Source organism: Trifolium pratense, linkage group LG7 (assembly GCF_020283565.1).
Source record: "Trifolium pratense cultivar HEN17-A07 linkage group LG7, ARS_RC_1.1, whole genome shotgun sequence".
Lineage (NCBI taxonomy): Eukaryota > Viridiplantae > Streptophyta > Magnoliopsida > Fabales > Fabaceae > Trifolium > Trifolium pratense.
In genome coordinates this window covers 34,237,783-34,261,265 of record NC_060065.1, presented here as the reverse complement: position 1 = coordinate 34,261,265, position 23,483 = coordinate 34,237,783, and the positions used below count along the sequence as shown (strand labels likewise).

The 23,483-nt window shown below is 32.5% G+C and overlaps 4 protein-coding genes across 4 annotated transcripts; 1 reads left to right on the top strand and 3 right to left on the bottom strand.

The window, feature by feature from the left end:
- The first annotated feature begins 2,451 nt into the window (after positions 1-2,451).
- Positions 2,452-4,541, top strand: LOC123896316 (cathepsin L-like). The gene is made up of 5 exons (XM_045946723.1): positions 2,452-2,496; positions 3,192-3,252; positions 3,704-3,993; positions 4,080-4,205; positions 4,293-4,541. The coding sequence occupies exons 1-5, from the start codon at positions 2,452-2,454 to the stop codon at positions 4,539-4,541; spliced, it is 771 nt and encodes a 256-aa protein (XP_045802679.1).
- An 844-nt stretch (positions 4,542-5,385) lies between these two features.
- Positions 5,386-7,984, bottom strand: LOC123896829. The gene is made up of 4 exons (XM_045947230.1): positions 7,503-7,984; positions 7,253-7,399; positions 6,975-7,170; positions 5,386-5,646 (listed from the first exon to the last, which is right to left on the bottom strand). Exons 1-3 carry the CDS (start codon positions 7,845-7,847, stop codon positions 6,991-6,993), a joined length of 672 nt encoding a protein of 223 aa, XP_045803186.1. The 5' UTR covers positions 7,848-7,984; the 3' UTR covers positions 5,386-5,646; positions 6,975-6,990.
- Positions 7,985-9,652: 1,668 nt separating this feature from the next.
- Positions 9,653-14,172, bottom strand: LOC123896830. The gene is made up of 4 exons (XM_045947231.1): positions 13,700-14,172; positions 13,448-13,594; positions 13,024-13,219; positions 9,653-9,878 (listed from the first exon to the last, which is right to left on the bottom strand). The coding sequence occupies exons 1-3, from the start codon at positions 14,039-14,041 to the stop codon at positions 13,040-13,042; spliced, it is 669 nt and encodes a 222-aa protein (XP_045803187.1). The 5' UTR covers positions 14,042-14,172; the 3' UTR covers positions 9,653-9,878; positions 13,024-13,039.
- Positions 14,173-17,199: 3,027 nt separating this feature from the next.
- Positions 17,200-22,128, bottom strand: LOC123896831. Its single transcript, XM_045947232.1, has 4 exons — positions 21,645-22,128; positions 21,396-21,542; positions 21,119-21,314; positions 17,200-17,425 (listed from the first exon to the last, which is right to left on the bottom strand). Exons 1-3 carry the CDS (start codon positions 21,975-21,977, stop codon positions 21,135-21,137), a joined length of 660 nt encoding a protein of 219 aa, XP_045803188.1. The 5' UTR covers positions 21,978-22,128; the 3' UTR covers positions 17,200-17,425; positions 21,119-21,134.
- Positions 22,129-23,483: the final 1,355 nt, after the last annotated feature.

Below are 23,483 nucleotides of genomic sequence, written 5' to 3'. Positions count from 1 at the left end.
ACACAACATTTGTGTTGCAGTGCAGCACTGCAGTCTGCTTGTCCATTGTATCAATAAATCCAATTCCATATGGCTTCTTGTTGATTCCTTGTAGGTCGTACGATCTTTGTGTTCTTCTTATATTCAAAATGAAAAATATGTTGGAGTGAATGAATTACTTTTTAAGTGAAACTGATAATTAATGGAGTTGGCAATTGTGGTAACTTTCAAATTTCAATCTCTCCTATTTTTAAATATATGTATTTATTGTAAAAAAATATGTATTTTGTTTCTCTTGGCCTAGCTTAATTATGTATCTTCATACAAATTGAATTATAACTTTTTATTTTTTATTTAATTTAAAATTAAATAAGTTCTCTGTCTTGTACCAAAATAAAAAATTCTCTATCTTTACAATTTATATATGTTGTTGAAATTTGAAAATATGACGGTTATTATCAATTGAGGACCATATTTTTTGGTTAATTTAAAAAATGTTAGAAACTCTCAATAAGTCCAAAGCAATTAGATACATTTTAGGTTAATAGGTGTTTATTCCATGCAATGTGGACGATTATTGGGTTACCCCTGTAATATTTTTTATTATCCCTGATAATATGAAGATTTCTTTCGTTTACCCTTTCATAGAATATTTTGACTTAAGATTGTAGTATCATATTTTTTGTGAAATCTTAAGTTAACATATTCTATGAAGAGAATAAACGAGAGAATCTTCACATTAAAGTGGATAAACCAAGAAAAAAAATATTACAGGGGTGAACCAAAACTCATCCACACGAGAGGCTAAACACCTATTATTTCGATACAATTTTTACTCCTTTTTTCTTGCCTCCTATGACATGTCCCGTCTCAATTCAAGCTTGCATGTCAGGACCAAAAAAAAAATAGAAAAACAAACATTTTGAGAAAAAAACACCACATTCAAATGGTGATAATAGAGAAGTAAGTAAATATGGGAAATAAGTTAGAAAGATGATAATGTGTGTGATGTTTTTTTATTGAAAAGAGAAACAAGTGATTTTAGTTTGAGCACAAAAAAGAATGAGACTATGTTTTTTATTTTTTTAAAAAAAATATTATAAAAAGAGACACATAGCATTAAACTATTGGCTAGATGAAAAATGAAAATACTAGTTGAAAGGTAGGTCCATTTCCTCCCAAAAGGTTGCAAAGATTTTTGTCTCCATACACACTAAAATGAGCACACACCATTTGAGTCTCAACATACTAAAATAGCAGCTATACACTCTTAAATACCAGACCAACCATTTCATTTCAAAAAGAAAGCATAAAATCTTTCCTATTTTAAGAACAACCATATCAAATTTTTATCCATAAAAAATCACACCACAACCTTACAAAAACCAAACAAACCAAAGGTAGTGTTTTTGTTCTTGTTAGTGTCTTATCTTTTTCTAATGAATTTTTTTTCTCTAAATAAATGTTCTTATTTTTTTGAGGAAATTTTTTTTTATTCATTGTTGAATAATTGTTTGTATATTTTTGAACTTACAAGAAATGAGATGTATCAAAGTTTTTGCTTTTCTAAAAAAAAAATTCGAAGTTGGATTTATCATTTTGAACTTGGAACAAATAAATATGCATCAAAGTTTTGGTTTTTTAAATTTTTTTCCATTGGAAGTTTGGTTCATCATTTGGACTTAGAACAATGTGTATCAAAGTTTTGATTTTTTATTCTTCATTGGTAGTTTCTAGCTATATTCTTTAAACAATATCTCAAAGTTTCGATTTTTATCATTTTGAATTTATAAGAAATGAGATATATTTCAAAGTTTTGGTTTTTTTAATTTTTTTTCCATTGGAAGTTTGGTTCATCATTTGGACTTAGAACAATATGTATCAAAGTTTTGATTTTTTATTCTTCATTGGTAGTTTCTAGCTATATTCTTTAAACAATATCTCAAAGTTTCGATTTTTATCATTTTTTTTAACTTGGTAACTAGATACATTTTTTACTTGGTTTTTTCTTCTTACATTAGTGGCTAGATTCAACTTAAAATGAATAATGTATGTTAAGTTTTAATTTTTTTTCTTCATTGTAGTTTGATTCAATTTCATGATTTGTTTGGCTAGGTTATTTCTTTTCTAGTAGTTTGGATCTTCTTGTTGATCTTGGTTTGGTTTTAAATCAAACCTCTTTTTTACCCAAGATGTAGCTTCTATGTTTGTAACCTTTGTAACCTTTTTTTTAATCAAGGACTGGTTTTTAAAATAAACTATTTGTAACTTTTCTAAGCCAAGGTGACAATATCTGTCAAGAATAATCATGTGAATTACTATAAGAATTTAGAACAAATTATTGTAGATTGACTATTAAAGTATCTATGGTTTATAATTAAAATTATAGGCTTATTGTTTTAGTTTAGTTACTATTGCTTAATTGGTGTTGATTAAGTTATTAAACATTTATTTTTATTTGAAGATTTTAGCATGGACGATGACGAGTACGATGACTATTACTTGGACCAAGACAGGGTACGTTTTTGTTATTTTCATTAGTTCGAGCATATTATTAATAATTTCAAGTTATTTACTATAGGTATCTCAGTATAAATATTAATGTAAAAATTAGTTTAGAATATTATATTGTTAATGGTTCATTTTAAACGTAAATTAGCTTAAAGTTTATAGTTTGTACTTTTTTTCCTTTCAATTTTACTTTGTCATCTTACTTGAAAAAAATTAAACGTTAATCAAATATATCTTCATATCTATAAACTAGTTGAAATGTTAATTTTATCAAATACTACAAATTTAATCGGTTAATTTATTTATTATAAACTAACTTATTAGTTATCCGTTATAAATTAGTCACTTCTAGAAATACATATTTGAAAGATCATTTTACATAATAACAAACATTGATATATTGTATTAAACTATTAATAGCAAGATAATTATGAAATTCATGGTCTTTCATGACTTAAAAGAAGCACATATTGCTGGGATTTTCCACACATATATCAACTCATTTAACTGTTTAACCTGTAATAATAACAACATTCAACAGAAAACTAGTAGCTTGGGTCATGAAAATTAAAACCTTCTTCAAAAAACCTTTTGACATCAGATTTTACCTCATCAACATCATCAAGCCACCTTTAATTGCCTCAGTTTATTCCTTCTCAGCATGGAAAAATTATGTGTTAACATTTCTTTCTATAATGTAGGTTGATCTGAGAGACAGAGGATATTTTAATGAAGTGACAGATCAAGGACGAGTGGAGGGAGGTGAGTAACTTTTTATTTATCATTGATTAATATTTTATATTACTTTTTGGTAAAAAGAGGAATAATTTTTATATTTTTATTATTATTAAGTATTTTTTTTAGATTATCTTAAAGGGTTGTGGATAGTTTATTTAAGAATCAATTAAAATTAGCTTTATAAAACAAATTTACAAATGAAATAAAAGTTAATTTGTGGGTACGTACAAAAATCAAGAGTGTCTTATATTTAAAAATGAAGGTAGTGTTATTTGGGAAAATGCTAATGAGTGTATCTTAAATAGTACTTTTTTATGAAAATATATGAATGTTAATGAGTGTATCATAAATAATAACTTTTTATGAAAATATGTATAGTTAATGTATTGAAATTAAAATGTTAATGAGTGTATCTTAAATAAATAAAGAATGATTTATCAGCAAGATATCTAATATAACTGATTAATGTATGCAGAATGTTGCTATGCACATGCTGCTGTCGGTGCAGTTGAATATTTGCACCACAGAAAGCAACATGGCCAGAATCGTGTAATTCTTTCACCTCAGGACATATACAACAATTTGGTCTATGGCCAAAATGGAGTCGAAGAGGATGCCCAAGAGGATGATGAGGTTGATAAGCATGCAAAGACTAGTATGCAAACTTTAGCTTGGATTTGTGAGAACGGGTGTGTCTTACAAGCAGCATGTCCATATACAGGAGTGGCTGTCCCGCCTAAACCTTTAGCGGAGCGTCGAAATGATGTATATTATCTTTTTGTTTTTGTTTTTGTTTTTTGTTTTAGATTTTTTATTCATAATAACTTAAATTGTCACACAAACTATTGTAGGTAAGGTTAAGAATCGAAACCTTTAAACCCGTGAAGCTTCGCAATTTAGAGGATCACGTAAGGACAATCGGACCTGTGATAGCGGCGATAGACTGGGTTAAAGAATTGGATAATTGGGGTGCAGAGGTAAGTAATTTTAATTGTTAAGTGAAAATTCAATGTAACCATATTTGTTTTAATCTGATTTTATTTTATTATATTTATTATTTATAGGATGTTATATATACCGGACCAGTTGATGCAGCCGCGTTTGATGGAGCAGAAGGACATTCTGTTCTTGTCATGGGGTTTGGACCAGACTACTGGTTGGTCCGTAACTCTCATGGAGTTAATTGGGGAAATGCCGGATACGCCAAGTTCACTAGAGCAAAGGTACATGGTAGGTTTCTCATAGATGGGTGTTGGGCACCTGTAGGAATAGCATACCGGGATCCAGGTGGAGCAGATTATAATGCCATATGAAAATTATAGCACTTATTAGTTTTTTGTTTTAAGCACTTATTAGTTATTATCCTATTTAATACTACTATTTAGGAATTAGAGGCTTCGTTTTTTCTTCGTTTTTTCTTGTGTTTTTTTATTGACTATGGATTGAAAGACAGACAGGTTTTATAAGTACGGATAATCATGCATGTATCTCAAATTTATGTTGTTGTGGATTTAATTTGACAATATTTATGTGAGAAGTAAAGGTATTATTCACGGGGAGGAGCTATTGTAAACAGGGAGAAGCCTATATATGCTTTTGTTTATTGTTTCAATTCAATATTAGTATATTACACGCACATCATATATATCGAAATCCATCTGCTATTGTTCTTAGAGGCATTTATTTGACAATTCTAAGCAAAAATATATTTAAAATTATTAATCATATATATGTTTCAACTTTCAAGGTCATATTGTCAAGCATGACTTTGGCACCTATTTGCTTAATACACAGTAGAATGAGACCGAATAAACAGACGTTTAGCAAATAGGTGCTTATAAGACCTCATAAACAAATAAGGGACAAGTGCTTCTAATGCAAGAGAAAACAAAGGGTATGTTATATTTACATAAATCTATAAATCTAAGCAGAAGGGGAGTGTAATTTCCCCTTCATTTAATCTCAACTCCAATTTGTCTTGTCATCCAGGATGATGACAAGTGCTTCTAATGCAAAATGTCAGAGGAAAACTAAAACAAGAATAACATGTAAAAAGAAAATTCAATTGGTAACTTGTGGATGGAGTTTCCATCGACTGGGTGGGTTCAACCTTTTTCAACTTTAACCAAGTAAAGAATGAGTCATAGGGCCGGTTTGTTTCAGCTTTAAAAAATAATGATAATAATAGTTACTTTAATAGGTAACCAAAGTTTGCGAATTGCGAGTAACATTAGCATCTACACACAGTATGACACAACACGCTGTTAAAATCCAAAAATGTTCTAGCAAATATAGCATATACATTAATACCGTCACATTTAATTAACTACTTTCTCCAGCCTTGATTTCACTCCATGTTTCTAACACAACCAAAACCATGTTATGTTCACAGCAGATGGATGCAGTGGATATGATTTCCTGCAAAGGGAATATAGAATTAGAAGGGTTAGGGAACATTACTGATTCAAGAAAGTAGAATTATTCTTATGGTAAAATCATGAAGTTACATCGTGTCACTACAAGCATGAGTTCCGTTGCAGAAATTATGATTCCAATTTTCAAAAATTGAGATTCAAACAACTAACAAGCAAGCCTTATCTCATTAGATAGGTTAGAATATTATGAAACTCGTATAATTAAAATGACTCAATTATTTTATTCAAGCGTTTGAAGTGGGGGAGTCAAAGAGGGGAGTGATGAAGGTTCATATTCTATCTCCACCAAACAACAAAATGTTAACATACTAACATCTGTCATTTGAAATTCATCAACCTTAGACAATTCTCCAAAAATCAGTCGTAGTGGATAAGAAAAAAAAATTACGTATAGCTCTCTATGTGAACCTAATCATGGCAAACAAACAAAAAAAATCATCCATACGGACCATACCAAAAGGGTCTAAAAACTGCCTAAATAAAGTTAAAAAGGAAACAAAATCCTCAAGAGTATAGTTGTAGCAAACATCAAAACACAATGGTTGCATATACTTTAGCAGCAACAAATCATTGAAAGATAAAATGACCAAGTATTTTCTAGAAAAAAGTGAGATTACAATTTCAACAAAGTAAAATGACTATGAAACACAAATTCTCTCGTGAAATTGAAAGTCATTAGAATATGCCAGTACTGGCGAATACTAGTACTGTTTACCCAGGCGATTGATTGGACAAGGAAAACAAAATGATAAAACAAATAAAAAATAAAATACCAAAACCAATTCAATAGAAGAATGTCTTTCGGTTAGAATGACAGCAAAACAGTCGAAATGGGGTGAATTGCATGTCAGGCTTGGTTCAATTGTGGCTCAAAAATATTCAGTTTTACTTATTTGTGTTATTTCTATAATTCGGTTCAATGTATTTTAAAGAAAAGGGTTAGTTTCCCGCAGCTCACAGTGAGGCACAAGAAATGGCTAACCCTAGTGAGTCAGTACGTAGCAAAAAAGCACAATGCAATTATCAATTATGTGGATATTGATATTGCAACTAAATAATACCGATGGTTTGGATGTTTACAGAGTTTATATGACCAACTAATTCCCTGCTACCTTTTCTTTAATAGTTGTGTGATGGCTAAAAAAAATCAGACTACACAACCAATTGAATTTGTTGAAAATTCAGCACTAAAGCTTTTTAATCAGACTGCAGCATGATTCTTTACCAAGGTACAAACAGCAAAGCAACTTAAATATCGGAAAAAAGGAAAAAACATGTAATGCATAATGTTAATGCAACAAAATTAATTACCATGGTGCGGCGTGTGCTAGATTTTAATGGAACACGACGTGACTGCATGTGGCCCAGTCCTCATTTTTACTACCCTTGCCTGGAAAGTGTCTACAGGGCAGTTGGGAGAATCATTTTGTGCTTGAAAGGTAATGTAATAGACACCACCAGGTCTCCATGTTGTCTTGACAACATCAACAAAAACATAATTTGTATCCTAACAACAATTAACAACAATAATTAATAAGTTGATCGAATTAATTAATAATGATGATAGAGCTGTTGTTTATTTGAAGCACCTGATTATCAGCATTGAACTTGTCTAAAGCAGCATTGCATAGCGGAGTGAGTTCAAGGCGAAGATCATCAGTCATGTTAAGCGGTACTGCAGGCCAGCATATTCCGAATTTAGTTGTTACTTTTGGAGGGGTGATAGCATCGAAGGGCTGTGTTGTCCAGAATCAATCAATCACAATTATTATTATTATAAGTGACACTAAAATTGAATGAAACTGAAAATCAGAAGATAGGTTGAATTACTATACTTACAGATAGGTTGCGAGATCGCTTTACATGATCAGCCATAGCATCTTTAATCTCCTTCTCTTGGTTAATCATTGCCTTGTTCTTATACACAAATTTAGCACAACCAAACATAAATGGCTCAACATCTTCATCATACATGGAGAAATCACTTAACGTAAGATCTTTTAATGCTTTCAATTCCCAAGCCGCTTTCTCTCTAGGCTTCCATTTAGGTTTCTGCTTCTCTTCTGGTTCCGGTTCGGCTTCTGGTTCCGATTTTGGGCGCTTCCCTCTTTCTTCAAGGTTTTCCGGAGGAGGAGGAGGACGGATGACGCCGAACAAAGAAGAGGTATCGCATTCCGTCGACATTCTGCTGCTGCAACACGGAAGAAAGATAGGAATCCCAATTCGTAAACCCTAGATAGGTAGATAGATAAATCACAGACGAATCTCAGTTTCGTTAATTCGCTAACAAATCTCTGCTTACGACCCCACCCGCGCTAACAAATCTTATATAGCTTATTTTATAAGATTTGATTTTAATATCAAAATTTTATAATTAATTAAATAAAAAATTATGTGAAAATTTTGAACCGTTTGATTTTCACACACCCATTGCATGTAATCCACTTTCTAACTAATGGCCTCCAAGAAAAAAAAAAGTTTTATATTATTAGAAATAACATTTTTGAGGTAACTTTAACTCAGATCGATTGTTGTAATTATAAAAGAAATTTTATTGTTGATATTTTTTATTTGATACAGTAATTAATTTAGGTGATTTAAGTTAAAAAATATCTCCATGAATCCAATAATCAGCTTAGTTTTAATCAAGGTTGTCAGAACCGGACCGGTCATCGAACCGGCGAGCTCACCGGTTCAAGGTTCAATTGGTCGGACCGAGTTTAATCAGGGTCGAACCGTTTTTAATTAAATATATATTTTAATTAATATATAAATAAAAATATATGAATAATTGCTCAATATTTCATAATTTCACGTAATAAAAAGATAAAATATCACAAGTAAAAATAAAATAAAATTTATAATTCAAACCAAATGAAAAATAGATGAAAAACAAAAACTTTTTCTATTCCTACGACGTCGTTGTTTTGTTTCAGATTTTTTTTTTAAAAAAAATTAATTAAAACGACCTCGTTTTTCCCTTTTTTAAAAATAAAAAACAAAAAATTTGCAAAACCGCTTGAACCGTCCGGCCGGTTCGCCGGTACGTCCCGGTTCGACCCCGGTTCATGCGGTTTTTTGCCGGTCGGTTTCCTATCTGTTTTTTGCTCAAAACCGAACCGTTTTTATGACCGGTTCACGGTCCGACCGGCCGGTCCGGTTTTGATAACCTTGGTTTTAACATATTACAAACATGTATATTTCCATGACTGTATGTATGCAGTCAATATGATTAAAATCTTTTGATTGAGATATGATCGGTTAATGTTCAACGGCTGAGTGATCATATTCAATTCAATGAGGTAATGTTTTGACATTTGTTGTTGGTTTCTCCAACCATCATAAAACAGTCATATCGAAAACTTATGTATAATTCTGTTGAGTAATACAGTATTTTTCTATGTTTCAATGCTCTGTTGAGTAATACAGTATCTTGCTATAATTCTGGCGCACTATGCCAACTGCTTCAAGCCATAAAAGGAGATACAGCTACCTAGCGTTTCCTTCGAGCCAATTTGAGACCGAATAAACAAACGTTTAGCAAATAGGTGCTTATAAGTCATTCATCAAACAAATAAGGGAGGTTTGTGATGCATCAGAAAATAAAGGGTATGTTATAATAACATAAATCTGTAAATGAGTGTAATTTTCCCTTCATTTAATCTCAACTCCAATTTGTCTTTATCACTCAGGATGATGACAAGTGCTTCTAATGCAAAATTTCAGAGGAAAACTAAAATAAGAATAACGTGTAAAATGTGCTGGGTAGATTATTGGTCTTTTTTATTTATATATATATATATATATATATATATATATATATATATATATATATATATATATATATCATTTTGGCTGTTTCAAAAAAAGAAAAGAATAACGTGTAAAAAGAAAATGCAATTGGTAACTTGTGGACGGAGTTTCCATCGACTAAGTAAAGAAGAAGAGTTTGTCATTTTGTTCAAAAAGAAGAGTTTGTCAAAAAAAAGTAAAGAAGAAGAGTCATAATAATAATTACTTTAATAGGTATCCAAAGTTTGCGAGTAACATTAGCTTCTATGTACAGTATGACACAAAACACGCGGTTAAAATCCAAACATGTTCTAGCAAATATAGCATCTACATTAATACCGTCGTCCAGCCTTGATTTCACTCCATGTTTCTAACACAGCCAAAACCATGTTCACAGTAGATGGATGCAGTGGATCTGATTTCCTGCAAAAGGAATAAAGAATTAGGATGGTTGGGAAACATTGGGAACATATTATATATCACTGTGATTCATGAAGGTAGAATTATTCTTAAATTATTCAATTCTTGTTGAATGATTGTTAGTACTCCTTAGAAAATATATGCATATATAATTCATTTCTTATTTTGTGTGTACATTTTATGTGTGTTTTTTCTAGTTCACTTTTGTCTAATGGGTATTTTTTTTAATATTAGATATGCAACCAATCACATTGGGCACTATCGATAGTTCATGGAAGTATGGTAGGAAAATCTATCAAGAATATATGGGGATCAAAATCAATTTGAAGAGAGTTGGTGATACAAAGGAAGAGGAGAGGCATTTGATATCAAAGGAGGAGGATAACAAAGCTACATTGTATTGGGAATGATGGATTAGATAACCAGTTAGATAATTAGGAACTATGCTATCTTTGTTCTTTTTGTGTATTAACCACCTCTAGTTCTATGAGGAATCAGCTCCGGTAATTTAGAATTCGGTCGCGAGGTAAATAAAATCTGGCTAAAAATTGTTTCACTAAAAATTGAATTTGAGTTCTTGTAAATAATTTGTTTAGGGGGGCTCATTAACCACTTAAGTTTACTGTTTAGTGAATGCTTTGGTACACATATTATGTGGATATGTACCGGTACATTCCTTGAGGTGGATGATTCTTATTGGTTTACAAATAGTATTTATTAATTTTTCTATATTAAATAATAAAAATTTGGACCAAATACATTCACTTTTATTGGCTAATTTTTGCCTATATTTTAGGAAGAAGGAGTATATTTTTTGTTTTTATTAATTTATAAATATTATTAATTAATGATTAAGTTTACGGTTGGGGTTTGGATTTAGAGTGAGTGTTATTAACTTGTTATCCTTGTTATAATCCAAGTTTTTAATGATTAAGGTTAGGGTTAGGATTTGAAATTGTGTGAGTGTGTACCCCTAGTTTGGAGCCTTCTAGTTTGTTTGCAGCTCTGTGGAGCACTCCTAGTTTGGAGACTCTGCAGCACTGAGGTCTGGGATCCTGCACTTTATTGTAGTTATTGTAGCTCGGTTTTTATTAGTCTGCTTCTGTGTAGTCATTTCCAGGGAAGTGTTTTCCTAATATGGTATTGGTGTGTGGTTTTGTGTTTCTTGAGTTGTGCTTTTTTACTTTTTGATTGTATTTGCTCTGGCACCTTAATCATGTCTTATGCTTGGGTCTGTACAAATTCTTATTTGTTTCTTTAAAAAAAAATAATGAATCCTTAATAATAAATAGTAAATTTTTCTATCGAATAATATTAGACCATTATTATGTAGTAACAAATTTCTTTAATGACCAGACCATTATATATATATACATGGTTAATTGACTCCGGTGTTAATTGATACAGCAATGTTTTAGAATCTCATGATCAAGGATTTAATTTATATGTATTGATGCTATGATTTACCTTTCTTTACATTGTAAATCAATCATGTTTGTTTTACCAAAAGAAATAAAAAAATCAATCATATTTGGGTATTCTAGAGCTTAGTTCAGTTGGTGGGAACGTCACATTGTATATACAGGGATCGGAATTTGAACTTCAGACATTTCATCTTAAGGGTAGATTTTCTAACCACTTGTCAGGTTACAAAAAATATCGACTCTAATTAGACTTATTTATTTTTTGGTTGTCAGATATAAATAAATAGTTTTCAACGACGTTATAGTGATAACACGTAGGCGAATAAATCGGTCGCCGCCAACACGGTCTGATTCACGTACCAGCAGCTCCCTCCACAAACCACATCAAGCATAACGACACTTTCGCGCCAACAGTCGGAGACGAGGATAAAAGGAACAAGGGCCAACACCAACCCTCTGGATTCGAGCACCGACAAAACTGCAGGCAAACGAAAACCCAAATCTACAAGAGAAAGGAACTGGCAAGATGATGACTAAACCGGCCAAACGCCGCCAAGAGCACCACCGTCAAGACCAACCACCCAAAAGCAGCAGAAACTAACAAGTACATGATGAAACAAAACAAACCGAACTAGTTTGAGAAACAACCACAAACCAGCAAACACAGCCAGGAGGGAGGTTGTTATGGTTAAACCAAACCCGAACAGAAAGATGAGAACATGGAGGAACATAAATGAACCCACCTAACCGAATCCGACATTGAAGATGCAAATTTGGATCCAGGGTGGTGCAGAGGAGTGACGCCACTCGTCGCACCACCACCGAAAAAGCTAGTTAATTTAACTGTTTAAATTATAATTTAAATTAGTTTTTTATTTAGTAGTGATTAGACTCACGCACTATAAATATAGAGAAATGAGAAATCTAAAGTTTGACCCGTTCAATAATATTCCTTGATGGCTATTAGCTGATCTAGGGATGAATTTTAAATCTGGTTATTAGTAGGAAATATCCACCAACTTTTGTTGATAACTAATCTAATTAATCTCCATTAAAAATTTAGGTACACAATTCTAGAGAAAATTCCTCTTCCAACAATATATATATTTTTTTTTTAATGGCGAATACTAGTACTGTTCTGGCGATTGATTGGACAAGGAAAACAATGTTGACAAGAGATTGAAAACAAAATGATAAGACAAATAAATAAAATACCAAAACCAATTCAGTAGAAGAATGTCTATCGGTTAGAATGACAGCAAAGCAGTTGAAATGCGTGATTTGCATGTCAGCCTTGGTTAAATTGTGGCTCAGTTTTACTTATTTGTGTTAATGCTATTTCAATGTATTTCAAAGAAATGGCTAACTCGAGTGAGTCAGTAGCAAAAGAGCACAATGCAATTATCAACTACGTGGATATTGATATTTCTACTGAATAATACTGATTGTTCGGATGTTTACCGAATTCATATGACCAACTAATTCCCTACTACCTTTTCTTTAGTGTTTGTGGGATGGCTAAAAAAAAATCAGACTAACACAACCAATTGAATTTGTTAAAAATTCAGCGCTATAGCAACAAATATTCTGAGTAAATTTTAAAGCTTTTTAATCAGACTGCAGCATGATTCTTTACCAAAGCACAAACAGCAAAGCAACTTAAATATCGGAAAAAAGGATAAAACATGTAAGTATGCATAATTTGAAGCAACAAAATTGATTACCATGGTGCGGCGTGTGCTAGATTTTAATGGAACACGACGTGACTGCATGTGGCCCAGTCCTCATTTTTACTACCCTTGCCTGGAAAGTGTCTACAGGGCAGTTGGGAGAATCATTTTGTGCTTGAAAGGTAATGTAATAGACACCACCAGGTCTCCATGTTGTCTTGACAACATCAACAAAAACATAATTTGTATCCTAACAACAATTAACAACAATAATTAATAAGTTGATCGAATTATTTAATACTCCCTCTAGTCCTTAATATAAGAAAACATTCAATTTTTAGATAAATTGAAAAATTGATGTATCTAGTCTATATTATAATAGAGTCGAGATACATCAAAGTTTTAATGTTTTCATGTATCAAGGACCGGAGGGAGTAATATTAACAGTGGGTATAGAGTTACTGTGTGTATGAAGCACCTGATTATCAGCATTGAACTTGTCTAAGGCAGCCTTGCAGAGCGGAGTGAGTCTCAGTCGACGATCATCAGTCATGTCAAGCGGTACTGCAGGCCAGCATATTCCGAATTTTGTTGTTACTTTTGGAGGGGTGATAGCATCGAAGGGCTGTGTTGTCCAGAATCAATCAATCACAATTATTATTATTATAAGTGACACACTAAAATTGAATGAAACTGAAAATCAGAAGATAGGTTGAATTGCTATACTTACAGATAGGTTGCGAGATCGCTTTACATGATCAGCCATAGCATCTTTAATCTCCTTCTCTTGGTTAATCATTGCCTTATTCTTATACACAAATTTATCACAACCAAACATAAATGGCTCAACATCTTCATCATACATGGAGAAATCACTCAACGTAAGATCTTTTAATGCTTTCAGTTCCCAAGCCGCTTTCTCTCTAGGTTTCCATTTAGGTTTCTGCTTCTCTTCTGGTTTTGGTTCCGGTTCCGATTTTGGGCGCTTCCCTCTTTCTTCAAGGTTTTCCGGAGGTGGAGGAGGAGGACGGATAACGCCGAACAAAGAAGAGGTATCGCATTCCGTCGACATTCTGCTGCTGCAACACGGAAGAAAGATAGGAATCCCAATTCGTAAACCCTAGATAGATAGATAGATAAATCACAGACAAATCTCAGTTTCGTTAATTCGCTAACATATCTCTGCTTACGACCCCACCCGCGCTAACAAATCTTATATAGCTTATTTTATGCTATTTTATAAGATTTGATTTTAATATCAAAATTTTATAATTAATTAAATAATAAATTATTCTCTCCGGTCCTTATTATAAGAAACACTTTGACAAAATCACACAGACTAAGGATGGTAAATTTTCTCATTATGTTAACATGTGCATCCAGGGCACATGTTAAGAATACAAATGTAGTAATATTCTCTTGTAACTTGTGCATTATACTTTTTAAACATTAAATTTTTTTATGTTATTAAATGCATATTTCTATTTTTAGATACATTAACATGTGCCCTTGATGCACATGTTAACATGACCCTATGTTATATTCCAAAACTAACTTTTGACTAGCATGAGAAATAGGAGTTCAGATATGCTCCATTAGCTTATTCTCCAGTTTGCTCCAGTTCATTGCTAGATCTATGACACGTGTAAAAAACAATAATCAACCGTTCTGATTTAAAGTAATGTTTTTTAGTTTTAAATGTACCAAAAACAAATAGAAGAAACAACCCAAACCGCCGCCGTGAAACAAATCACCTATAACAGATCTTGTCTTTCTTCTCCCATCTTCTCTTCTCCGGTTCTCTTTCTCGTTTTTTCATATAACACATATTTTACCTTTTTGTTTGTTACATGTTATTTTTTCACCATTAATCCTTTTATATTCCTAGAAACACGATGACCCTAATTTTCTTCTCACAGAGCATGATATTTTTTTTCTGTACTCAAAATTGCAGAAGCTTACCATCTTAAAATTGAAAATATGAAATTAAGATTAATTATAGGCAAACAAATTTTCATTATAGCCAAACAAATTTTCAATCAAACAATCTTCAATCTTCAAATTGAAAAAGGGAAAGGGAAAAATGGCAGCACAAAGGAGACACTTCAATTGTGAAGTGACGAGGACGGAAAACGGCGAATCGGCGACATGGAGAGAAAGACAGCGGCGACTGAGTGACACAACGACGGAGATGGGTGGGTTATTTGTTTCACGATGAGAATAAGAGGAATCTCAATTGTTTAATCTACTTTACCATTTTTCAATCTCACCCGTTGATTTCTTTTATATCCACGTGTCATAGATCTAGCAAGGAACTGGAGCAAACTGGAGGATAAGCTAATGGAGCATATCTAAACTCGAGAAATAGGCCTCTCTAATTAATGCACTAGCATTATAATGAATTATTTGATTGTATTTAATAAGGGTACAAATGAAATTGTGTCAAAGTATTTCTTATAAAATGGACCAAATAAAAATTTCAAAGTGTTTCTTATAAAAAGGATCGGAGGGAGTATCTGAAAAATTTGAACCGTTTGATTTTCAGACAGACTACACCCATTGCATGTAATCCACTTTCTAACTAATGGCCTCCAAGAAAAAAAAAATAATAAGTTTTATATATTAGAAATAACATTTTTGAGGTAACTTTAACTCAGATCGATTGTTGTAATTATAAAAGAAATTTTATCGTTGATATTTTTTATTTGATACAGTAATTAATTTAGGTGATTTAAGTTAAAAAATACCTCTATGAATCCAATAATACAGATGGTTCAGCGTTGGGTAGCCCCGATCTTGTTTCTTGTGGGGGTATTTTTAGAGACTATACTGCTACTTTTCTTGGAGGATTTTCTATTAATATTGGAAACTCTTACGCCCTTCATGCTGAACTTATAGGTGTTATGAGTGCTATTGAGATCGCTCATTCAAAAGGGTGGAACAATCTTTGGATTGAATCTGATTCACAATCGGTTAATTTAGCTTTTAAGTCCGCCCACATTGTCTCTTGGAAGCTTCGTAATAGATGGTTCAATTGTTTGACGTTGACTAAAACCATGCATTTTAGAGCGACTCACATTTATCGTGAAGGGAACTGTTGTGCAGATAGAATGGCTGCTTTAGGCATTAATGTTAATGGTTTTTACTGGTGGGACAATGTTCCGCCGAGTGTTCAAGGAGATTATATTAGTAATTTAATGGGTCTTCCGTCTTTTAGATTTCATTAAATTCACTGCACTCTTTTTCCCTATTCTTGGTTTTATCCCTTGGGGTTTTCAAGGAAAGGTTTTTACTAAGGTAGTGGTAGGTTCCTTGTATTATTGTTTCCTTGGGTTTTGATCTAGTCCCCCCAAGTTTGTCTCTTTTTCTTTCTTTTTAATAAATTTATTAGGGTGCTGCAAATGATAGGTGATAATTATGGGGTGCCAACATAGTTGGGATGTTATAATTATCATGTGATGCCTATGCACGCTAATGTTTTATAAAAAAAAATCCAATAATCGGCTTAGTTTTAACATATTACAAACATGTATATTTCCATGACTGTACGTATGCAGTCAATATGAATAAAATCGTTTGATTGAGATATGATCGGTTAATGTTCAACGGCCGAGTTATCATATTCAATTCAATGAGGTAATGTTTTGACATTTGTTGTTTGGTTTCTCCAACCATCATAAAACAGTCATATCGAAAATTTATGTATAATTCTGTTGAGTAATACAGTATTTTTCTATGTTTCAATGCTCTGTTGAGTAATACAGTATCTTGCTATAATTCTGGCGCACTATGCCAACTGCTTCAAGCCATAAAAGGAGATACAGCTACCTAGTGTTTCCTTCGAGCCAAATTGTCGAGAGATAGCTGCTTAATACACAATAGAATGAGACCGAATAAACAGACGTTTAGCAAATAGGTGCTTATAAGTCATTCATCAAACAAATAAGGGAGGTTTGTGATGCATCAGAAAATAAAGGGTATGTTATACTAACATAAATCTGTAAATGAGTGTAATTTTCCCTTAATTTAATCTCAACTCCAATTTGTCTTTATCACTCAGGATGATGACAAGTGCTTCTAATGCAAAATTTCAGAGGAAAACTAAAATAAGAATAACGTGTAAAAAGAAAATGCAATTGGTAACTTGTGGACGGAGTTTCCATCGACTAAGTAAAGAAGAAGAGTTTGTCATTTTGTTCAAAAAGAAGAGTTTGTCAAAAAAAAAAAAAGTAAAGAAGAAGAGTCATAATAATAATTACTTTAATAGGTATCCAAAGTTTGCGAGTAACATTAGCTTCTATGTACAGTATGACACAAAACACGTGGTTAAAATCCAAACATGTTCTAGCAAATATAGCATCTACATTAATACCGTCGTCCAGCCTTGATTTCACTCCATGTTTCTAACACAGCCAAAACCATGTTCACAGTAGATGGATGCAGTGGATATGATTTCCTGCAAAAGGAATAAAGAATTAGGATGGTTGGAAACATTGGGAACATATTATATATCACTGTGATTCATGAAGGTAGAATTATTCTTAAATTATTCAATTCTTGTTGAATGATTGTTAGTACTCCTTAGAAAATATATGCCTATATAATTCATTTCTTATTTTGTGTGTACATTTTATGTGTGTTTTTTCTAGTTAGTTCACTTTTGTCTAATGGGTATTTTTTTTAATATTAGATATGCAACCAATCACATTGGGCACTATCGATAGTTCATGGAAGTATGGTAGGAAAATCTATCAAGAATATATGGGGATCAAAATGAATTTGAAGAGAGTTGGTGATACAAAGGAAGAGGAGAGGCATTTGATATCAAAGGAGGAGGATAAAAAAGCTACATTGTATTGGGAATGATGGATTAGATAACCAGTTAGATAATTAGGAACTATGCTATCTTTGTTCTTTTTGTGTATTAACCACCTCTAGTTCTATGAGGAATCAGCTCCGGTAATTTAGAATTCGGTCGCGAGGTAAATAAAATATGGCTAAAAATTGTTTCACTAAAAATTGAATTTGAGTTCTTGTAAATAATTTGTTTAGGGGGGCTCATTAACCACTTAAGTTTACTGTTTGGTGAATGTTTTGGTACACATATTATGTGGATATGTACCGGTACATTCGTTGAGGTGGATGATTCTTATTGGTATACAAATAGTATTTATTAATTTTTCTATATTAAATAATAAACATTTGGACCAAATACATTCATTTTTATTGGCTAATTTTTGCCTATATTTTAGGACGAATGATTATATTTTTTTTTATTAATAATTTATAAATATTATTAATTAATGATTAAGTTTACTGTTAGGGTTAGGATTTAGAGTGAGTGTTATTAACTTATTATCCTTGTTATAATCCAAGTTTTTAATGATTAAAGTTAGGGTTAGGATCTGAAATTGTGTGAGTTTGTACCCCTAGTTTGGAGCCTTCTAGTTTGTTTGCAGCTCTGTGGAGCACTCCTAGTTTGGAGACTCTGCAGCACTGAGGTCTGGGATCCTGCACTTTATTGTAGTTATTGTAGCTCTGTTTTTATTATTCTGCTTCTGTGTAGTCATTTCCAGGGAAGTGTGTTCCTAATATGGTATTGGTGTGTGGTTTTGTGTTTCTTGAGTTGTGCTTTTTTACTTTTTGATTGTATTTGCTCTGGTACCTTAATCATGTCTTATGCTTGGGTCTGTACAAATTCTTATTTGTTTCTTAAAAAAAAAAAAAAATAATGAATCCTTAATAATAAATAGTAAATTTTTCTATCGAATAATATTAGACCATTATTATGTAGTAGCATATTTCTTTTATGACCAGACCATTATATATATATACATGGTTAATTGACTCCGGTGTTAATTGATACAGTAATGTTTTAGAATCTAATGATCAAGGATTTAATTTATATGTATTGATGCTATGATTTACCTTTTCTTACATTGTAAATCAATCATGTTTGTTTTACCAAAAAAAAAAACAATCATATTTGGGTATTCTAGAGCTTAGTTCAGTTGGTGGGAACGTCACATTGTATATACAGGGATCGGAATTTGAACTTCAGACATTTCATCTTAAGGGTAAATTTTCTAACCACTTGTCAGGTTACAAAAAATATCGACTCTAATTAGACTTATTTATTTTTTGGTTGTTAGATATAAATAAATAGTTTTCAACGATGTTATAGTGATAACACATAAAGTGGATATTTTTCTACCAAACGAATATACAAATAGGTTAAAATGACAAAAGTGGTCAATAAATAGAAGCAAAGATACACACCACAGGCACTGTCCAACGAACCCGCGTACGAGCGCGAAACTATATAGCAAAAAACAAAAAAAAAACCAGATGTGTGGGCCTTCAATACTCATGTAGGCGAATAAATCGGCCGCCACCAATATGGTCTGATTCACGTACCAGCAGCTCCCTCCACAAACCACATCAAGCATAACGACGCTTTCGCGCCAACAGTCGGAGACGAGGATTAAAGGAACAAGGGCCAAAACCAACCCTCTGGATTCGAGCACCGACAAAACTGCAGGCAGACGAAAACCCAAATCTACACGAGAAAGGAACTGGCAAGATGATGACTAAACCGGCCAAACGCCGCCAAGAGCACCACCGTCAAGACCAACCACCCAAAAGCAGTAGAAACTAACAAGTACATGATGAAACAAAACAAACCGAACTAGTTTGAGAAACAACAACAAACCAGCAAACACCGCCAGGAGGGAGGTTGTTATGGTTAAACCAAATCCGAACAGAAAGATGAGAACATGGAGGAACATAAATGAACCCACCTAACCGAATCCGACATTGAAGACGCAAATTTGGATCCAGGGTGGTGCAGTGCAGAGGAGTGACGCCACTCGTCGCACCACCACCGAAAAAGCTAGTTAATTTAACTGTTTAAATTATAATTTAAATTAGTTTTTTATTTAGTAGTGATTAGACTCACGCACTATAAATATAGAGAAATGAGAAATCTAAAGTTCGAATTTTGACCCGTTCAATAATATTCCTTGATGGCTATCAGCTGATCTAGGGATGAATTTTAAATCTGGTTATTAGTAGGAAATATCCACCAACTTTTGTTGATAACTAATCTAATTAATCTCCATTAAAAATTTAGGTACCCAATTCTAGAGAAAATTCCTCTTCCAACAATATATATATATATATATATATATATATATATATATATATATATATATATATATATATATATATATATATATAGTTTAATGGCAAATACTAGTACTGTTTACCCTGGCGATTGATTGGACAAGGAAAACAATGTTGACAAGAGATTGAAAACAAAATGATAAGACAAATAAATAAAATACCAAAACCAATTCAGTAGAAGAATGTCTTTCGGTTAGAATGACAGCAAAGCAGGTGAAATGGGTGATTTGCATGTCAGCCTTGGTTAAATTGTGGCTCAGTTTTACTAATTTGTGTTAATGCTATTTCAAAGAAATGGCTAACTCTAGTTAGTCAGTAGCAAAAGTGCACAATGCAATTATCAACTACGTGGATATTGATATTTCTACTGAATAATACTGATTGTTCGGATGTTTACCGAATTCATATGACCAACTAATTCCCTGCTACCTTTTCTTTACTGTTTGTGGGATGGCTAAAAAAAATCAGACTAACACAACCAATTGAATTTGTTAAAAATTCAGCGCTAAAGCAACTAATATTCGGTGTGCCTGCTGTTGTGTAGATTTTTCTAGTAATTGCTGGATGAAGTTTAGGCGGATTAGTTTGTTGGATGTAGTTCTCTTTTGCTATTTTGTGTGGGCTGGAGGTTTAGGCTCTCGCCGAGGCTATTGTTCTGGGCCTGAATTATTGCTTCCCTACCATCGGCATGTCTTATGCCTTGGTTAATGGTTAAAATAATTTTGTTGTTAAAAAAAAACTGGCTTACTAGCATTATTTGTTCATTTATTTGATGTGCTTCGTAAAAAGATGTTGTTATGTTATGTTTAAAGGAACCTAATACTATATACTTATGTTCTTTATTTCTTTAATCAGACTGCAGCATGATTCTTTACCAAAGCACAAACAGCAAAGCAACTTAAATATCGGAAAAAAGGATAAAACATGTAAGTATGCATAATGTTAATGCAACAAAATTAATTACCATGGTGCGGCGTGTGCTAGATTTTAATGGAACACGACGTGACTGCATGTGGCCCAGTCCTCTTGTCTACTACCCTTGCCTGGAAAGTGTCTGCAGGGCAGTTGGGAGAATCTTTTTGTGCTTGAAAGGTAATGTAATAGACACCACCAGGTCTCCATGTTGTCTTGACAACATCAACAAAAACATAATTTGTATCCTAACAACAATTAACAGCAATATTAATAAGTTGATGGAATTAATTAATAGTGATGATAGAGCTGTTGTTTATTTGAAGCACCTGATTATCAGCATTGAACTTGTCTAAAGCAGCATTGCATAGCGGAGTGAGTTCAAGGCGAAGATCATCAGTCATGTTAAGCGGTACTGCAGGCCAGCATATTCCGAATTTTGTTGTTACTTTTGGAGGGGCGATAGCATCGAAGGGCTGTGTTCTCCAGAATCAATCAATCACAATTATTATTATAAGTGAAACACTAAAATTGAATGAAACTGAAAATCAGAAGATAGGTTGAATTACTATACTTACAGATAGGTTGCGAGATCGCTTTACATGATCAGACATAGCATCTTTAATCTCCTTCTCTTTGTTGATCATTGCCTTATTCTTATACACAAATTTATCACAATCAAAATAAAATGGCTTAACATCTTCATCATACATGGAGAAATCACTCAACGTGAGATCTTTTAATGCTTTCAATTCCCAAGACGCTTTTTCTCTAGGCTTCCATTTAGGTTTCTGCTTCTCTTCTGGTTCCGATTTTGGACGCTTCCCTCTTTCTTCAAGGTTTTCCGGAGGAGGAGGAGGAGGAGGACGGATGACGCCGAACAAAGAAGAGGTATCGCATTCCGTCGACATTCTGCTGCTGCTGCTGCAACACGGAAGATAGAAATCCCAATTTCATAAACCCTGGTTAGGTAGTTAAATCACCAATCTCAGTTTCTTGTTTATCCCCCTTAATGAAAGATTTTGGGCTGAACTCCGTTTTTCTCTCCACACTTTTTTCACCCTACTTATTACTGTTTTACACATTTATGGAGGTTATAAAATCAAAAATTTTAGTAAAAAATGTCATCCGCGACGATACTTAACTAGCTGACAAGTTTTAGTATGGTGGAAAAAAAAAAAAAAAAATTTAAGAAGCGCAACAAATTTTTATGGTACTAAAATTTTATTTTACCTTTATCAAATGTTAGTTGGTTCGGTGGTGATTGACATGTAGGGAGGACCACGGTTCGATCCTCGCAACAGCATTTTGGGGAGACTCAAACCACTTGATGTCGGAACTCGCCCCAAACTCTGGACGACTAGAGCTCCATTCCCCTAGGAACCAGATGGTGAAAACCAAAAAAAAATATATTATTTTACTATTTTTGGTCAATAAGAAAATTTATTTTACTTTTATGCCCATATAACTAATGGGGATCTCCAATTAGGTACACTCACATCACATATAACCCTATATTTAATTAAAATAGAAAAGATTATCTAAAGATGAGAAATGTCTGATTTTTATAAGACGGTTCTGAGATATTGACTACACACTAACTACATTTATTATGTTGACATGTAATCCAATTTTTAACCAATGGTTTTGGAGAAAAAATGATAAGCTTTATATTAGAAATAATTTTTTTTAGGTAACTAAAACTCAAATTGATTCTTATAATTATAAAATAAATTTGAAGGTTGATATATTTTCTTTGATATAGTATTTAATTTAGGTGATTTAAGTTAAAAAGGTCTCTGTGAATCCAATAACCAACTTAGTTTTAACATAATATTATCAATATGAATATCTCTATTCGATTGAGATTGAATAATTCAAATTTTAAAGTCAAGAAGATATGGTCAATTAGCTAATATTTCATTTTTCGAAAATATTTATAGGTATTTATAATATTTAGGCGATGATATTTATTTCTATTGTCTAACCTGTATTCAGCAAATTTTCATGTAATTAAGAGAATAGCATGCCTTATTAATAAAATGATTTAGTCTAGAAACTAATACTATCAAGATATGTTGTCATGGTGATGGTATACTCTAACACAACATAGATTTAGTGTTGTGGAATTGACATATCACATATCCCTCCATTACAATATTTCATATAAAATTGTACTACCTGGTTGAAGATATTACTCTTGTAGTTGAACAAAAATAATATGTTAATCCATTATTGAATAACGAGAATCATGATTCATGTGCTAACTCACTCTATGTAATCGGGAAGATCTAAAATTAAAACCATTAAGCTTGAAATATGCAGCGTTCGATCTCAATTATTGGCCAGTTCTAGAACCCTTGACTACGTAAATCAATTAAGAATCCATGTTCAAATGGAGATATATACAAGTTCAA

Bases quoted from the DNA above. Each gene is read 5' to 3' on its own strand.
- LOC123896316 (XM_045946723.1), top strand. From the start codon at position 2,452: ATGGACGATGACGAGTACGATGACTATTACTTGGACCAAGACAGG. The intron at 2,497-3,191 runs GTACGTTTTTGT...TCTATAATGTAG, and splicing joins ATTACTTGGACCAAGACAGG to GTTGATCTGAGAGACAGAGG. The intron at 3,253-3,703 runs GTGAGTAACTTT...TAATGTATGCAG, and splicing joins TCAAGGACGAGTGGAGGGAG to AATGTTGCTATGCACATGCT.
- LOC123896829 (XM_045947230.1), bottom strand. From the start codon at position 7,847: ATGTCGACGGAATGCGATACCTCTTCTTTGTTCGGCGTCATCCGTCCT. The intron at 7,400-7,502 runs GTAAGTATAGTA...TGGACAACACAG, and splicing joins AGCGATCTCGCAACCTATCT to CCCTTCGATGCTATCACCCC. The intron at 7,171-7,252 runs GTGCTTCAAATA...AATTGTTGTTAG, and splicing joins AGTTCAATGCTGATAATCAG to GATACAAATTATGTTTTTGT.
- LOC123896830 (XM_045947231.1), bottom strand. From the start codon at position 14,041: ATGTCGACGGAATGCGATACCTCTTCTTTGTTCGGCGTTATCCGTCCT. The intron at 13,595-13,699 runs GTAAGTATAGCA...TGGACAACACAG, and splicing joins AGCGATCTCGCAACCTATCT to CCCTTCGATGCTATCACCCC. The intron at 13,220-13,447 runs GTGCTTCATACA...AATTGTTGTTAG, and splicing joins AGTTCAATGCTGATAATCAG to GATACAAATTATGTTTTTGT.
- LOC123896831 (XM_045947232.1), bottom strand. From the start codon at position 21,977: ATGTCGACGGAATGCGATACCTCTTCTTTGTTCGGCGTCATCCGTCCT. The intron at 21,543-21,644 runs GTAAGTATAGTA...TGGAGAACACAG, and splicing joins AGCGATCTCGCAACCTATCT to CCCTTCGATGCTATCGCCCC. The intron at 21,315-21,395 runs GTGCTTCAAATA...AATTGTTGTTAG, and splicing joins AGTTCAATGCTGATAATCAG to GATACAAATTATGTTTTTGT.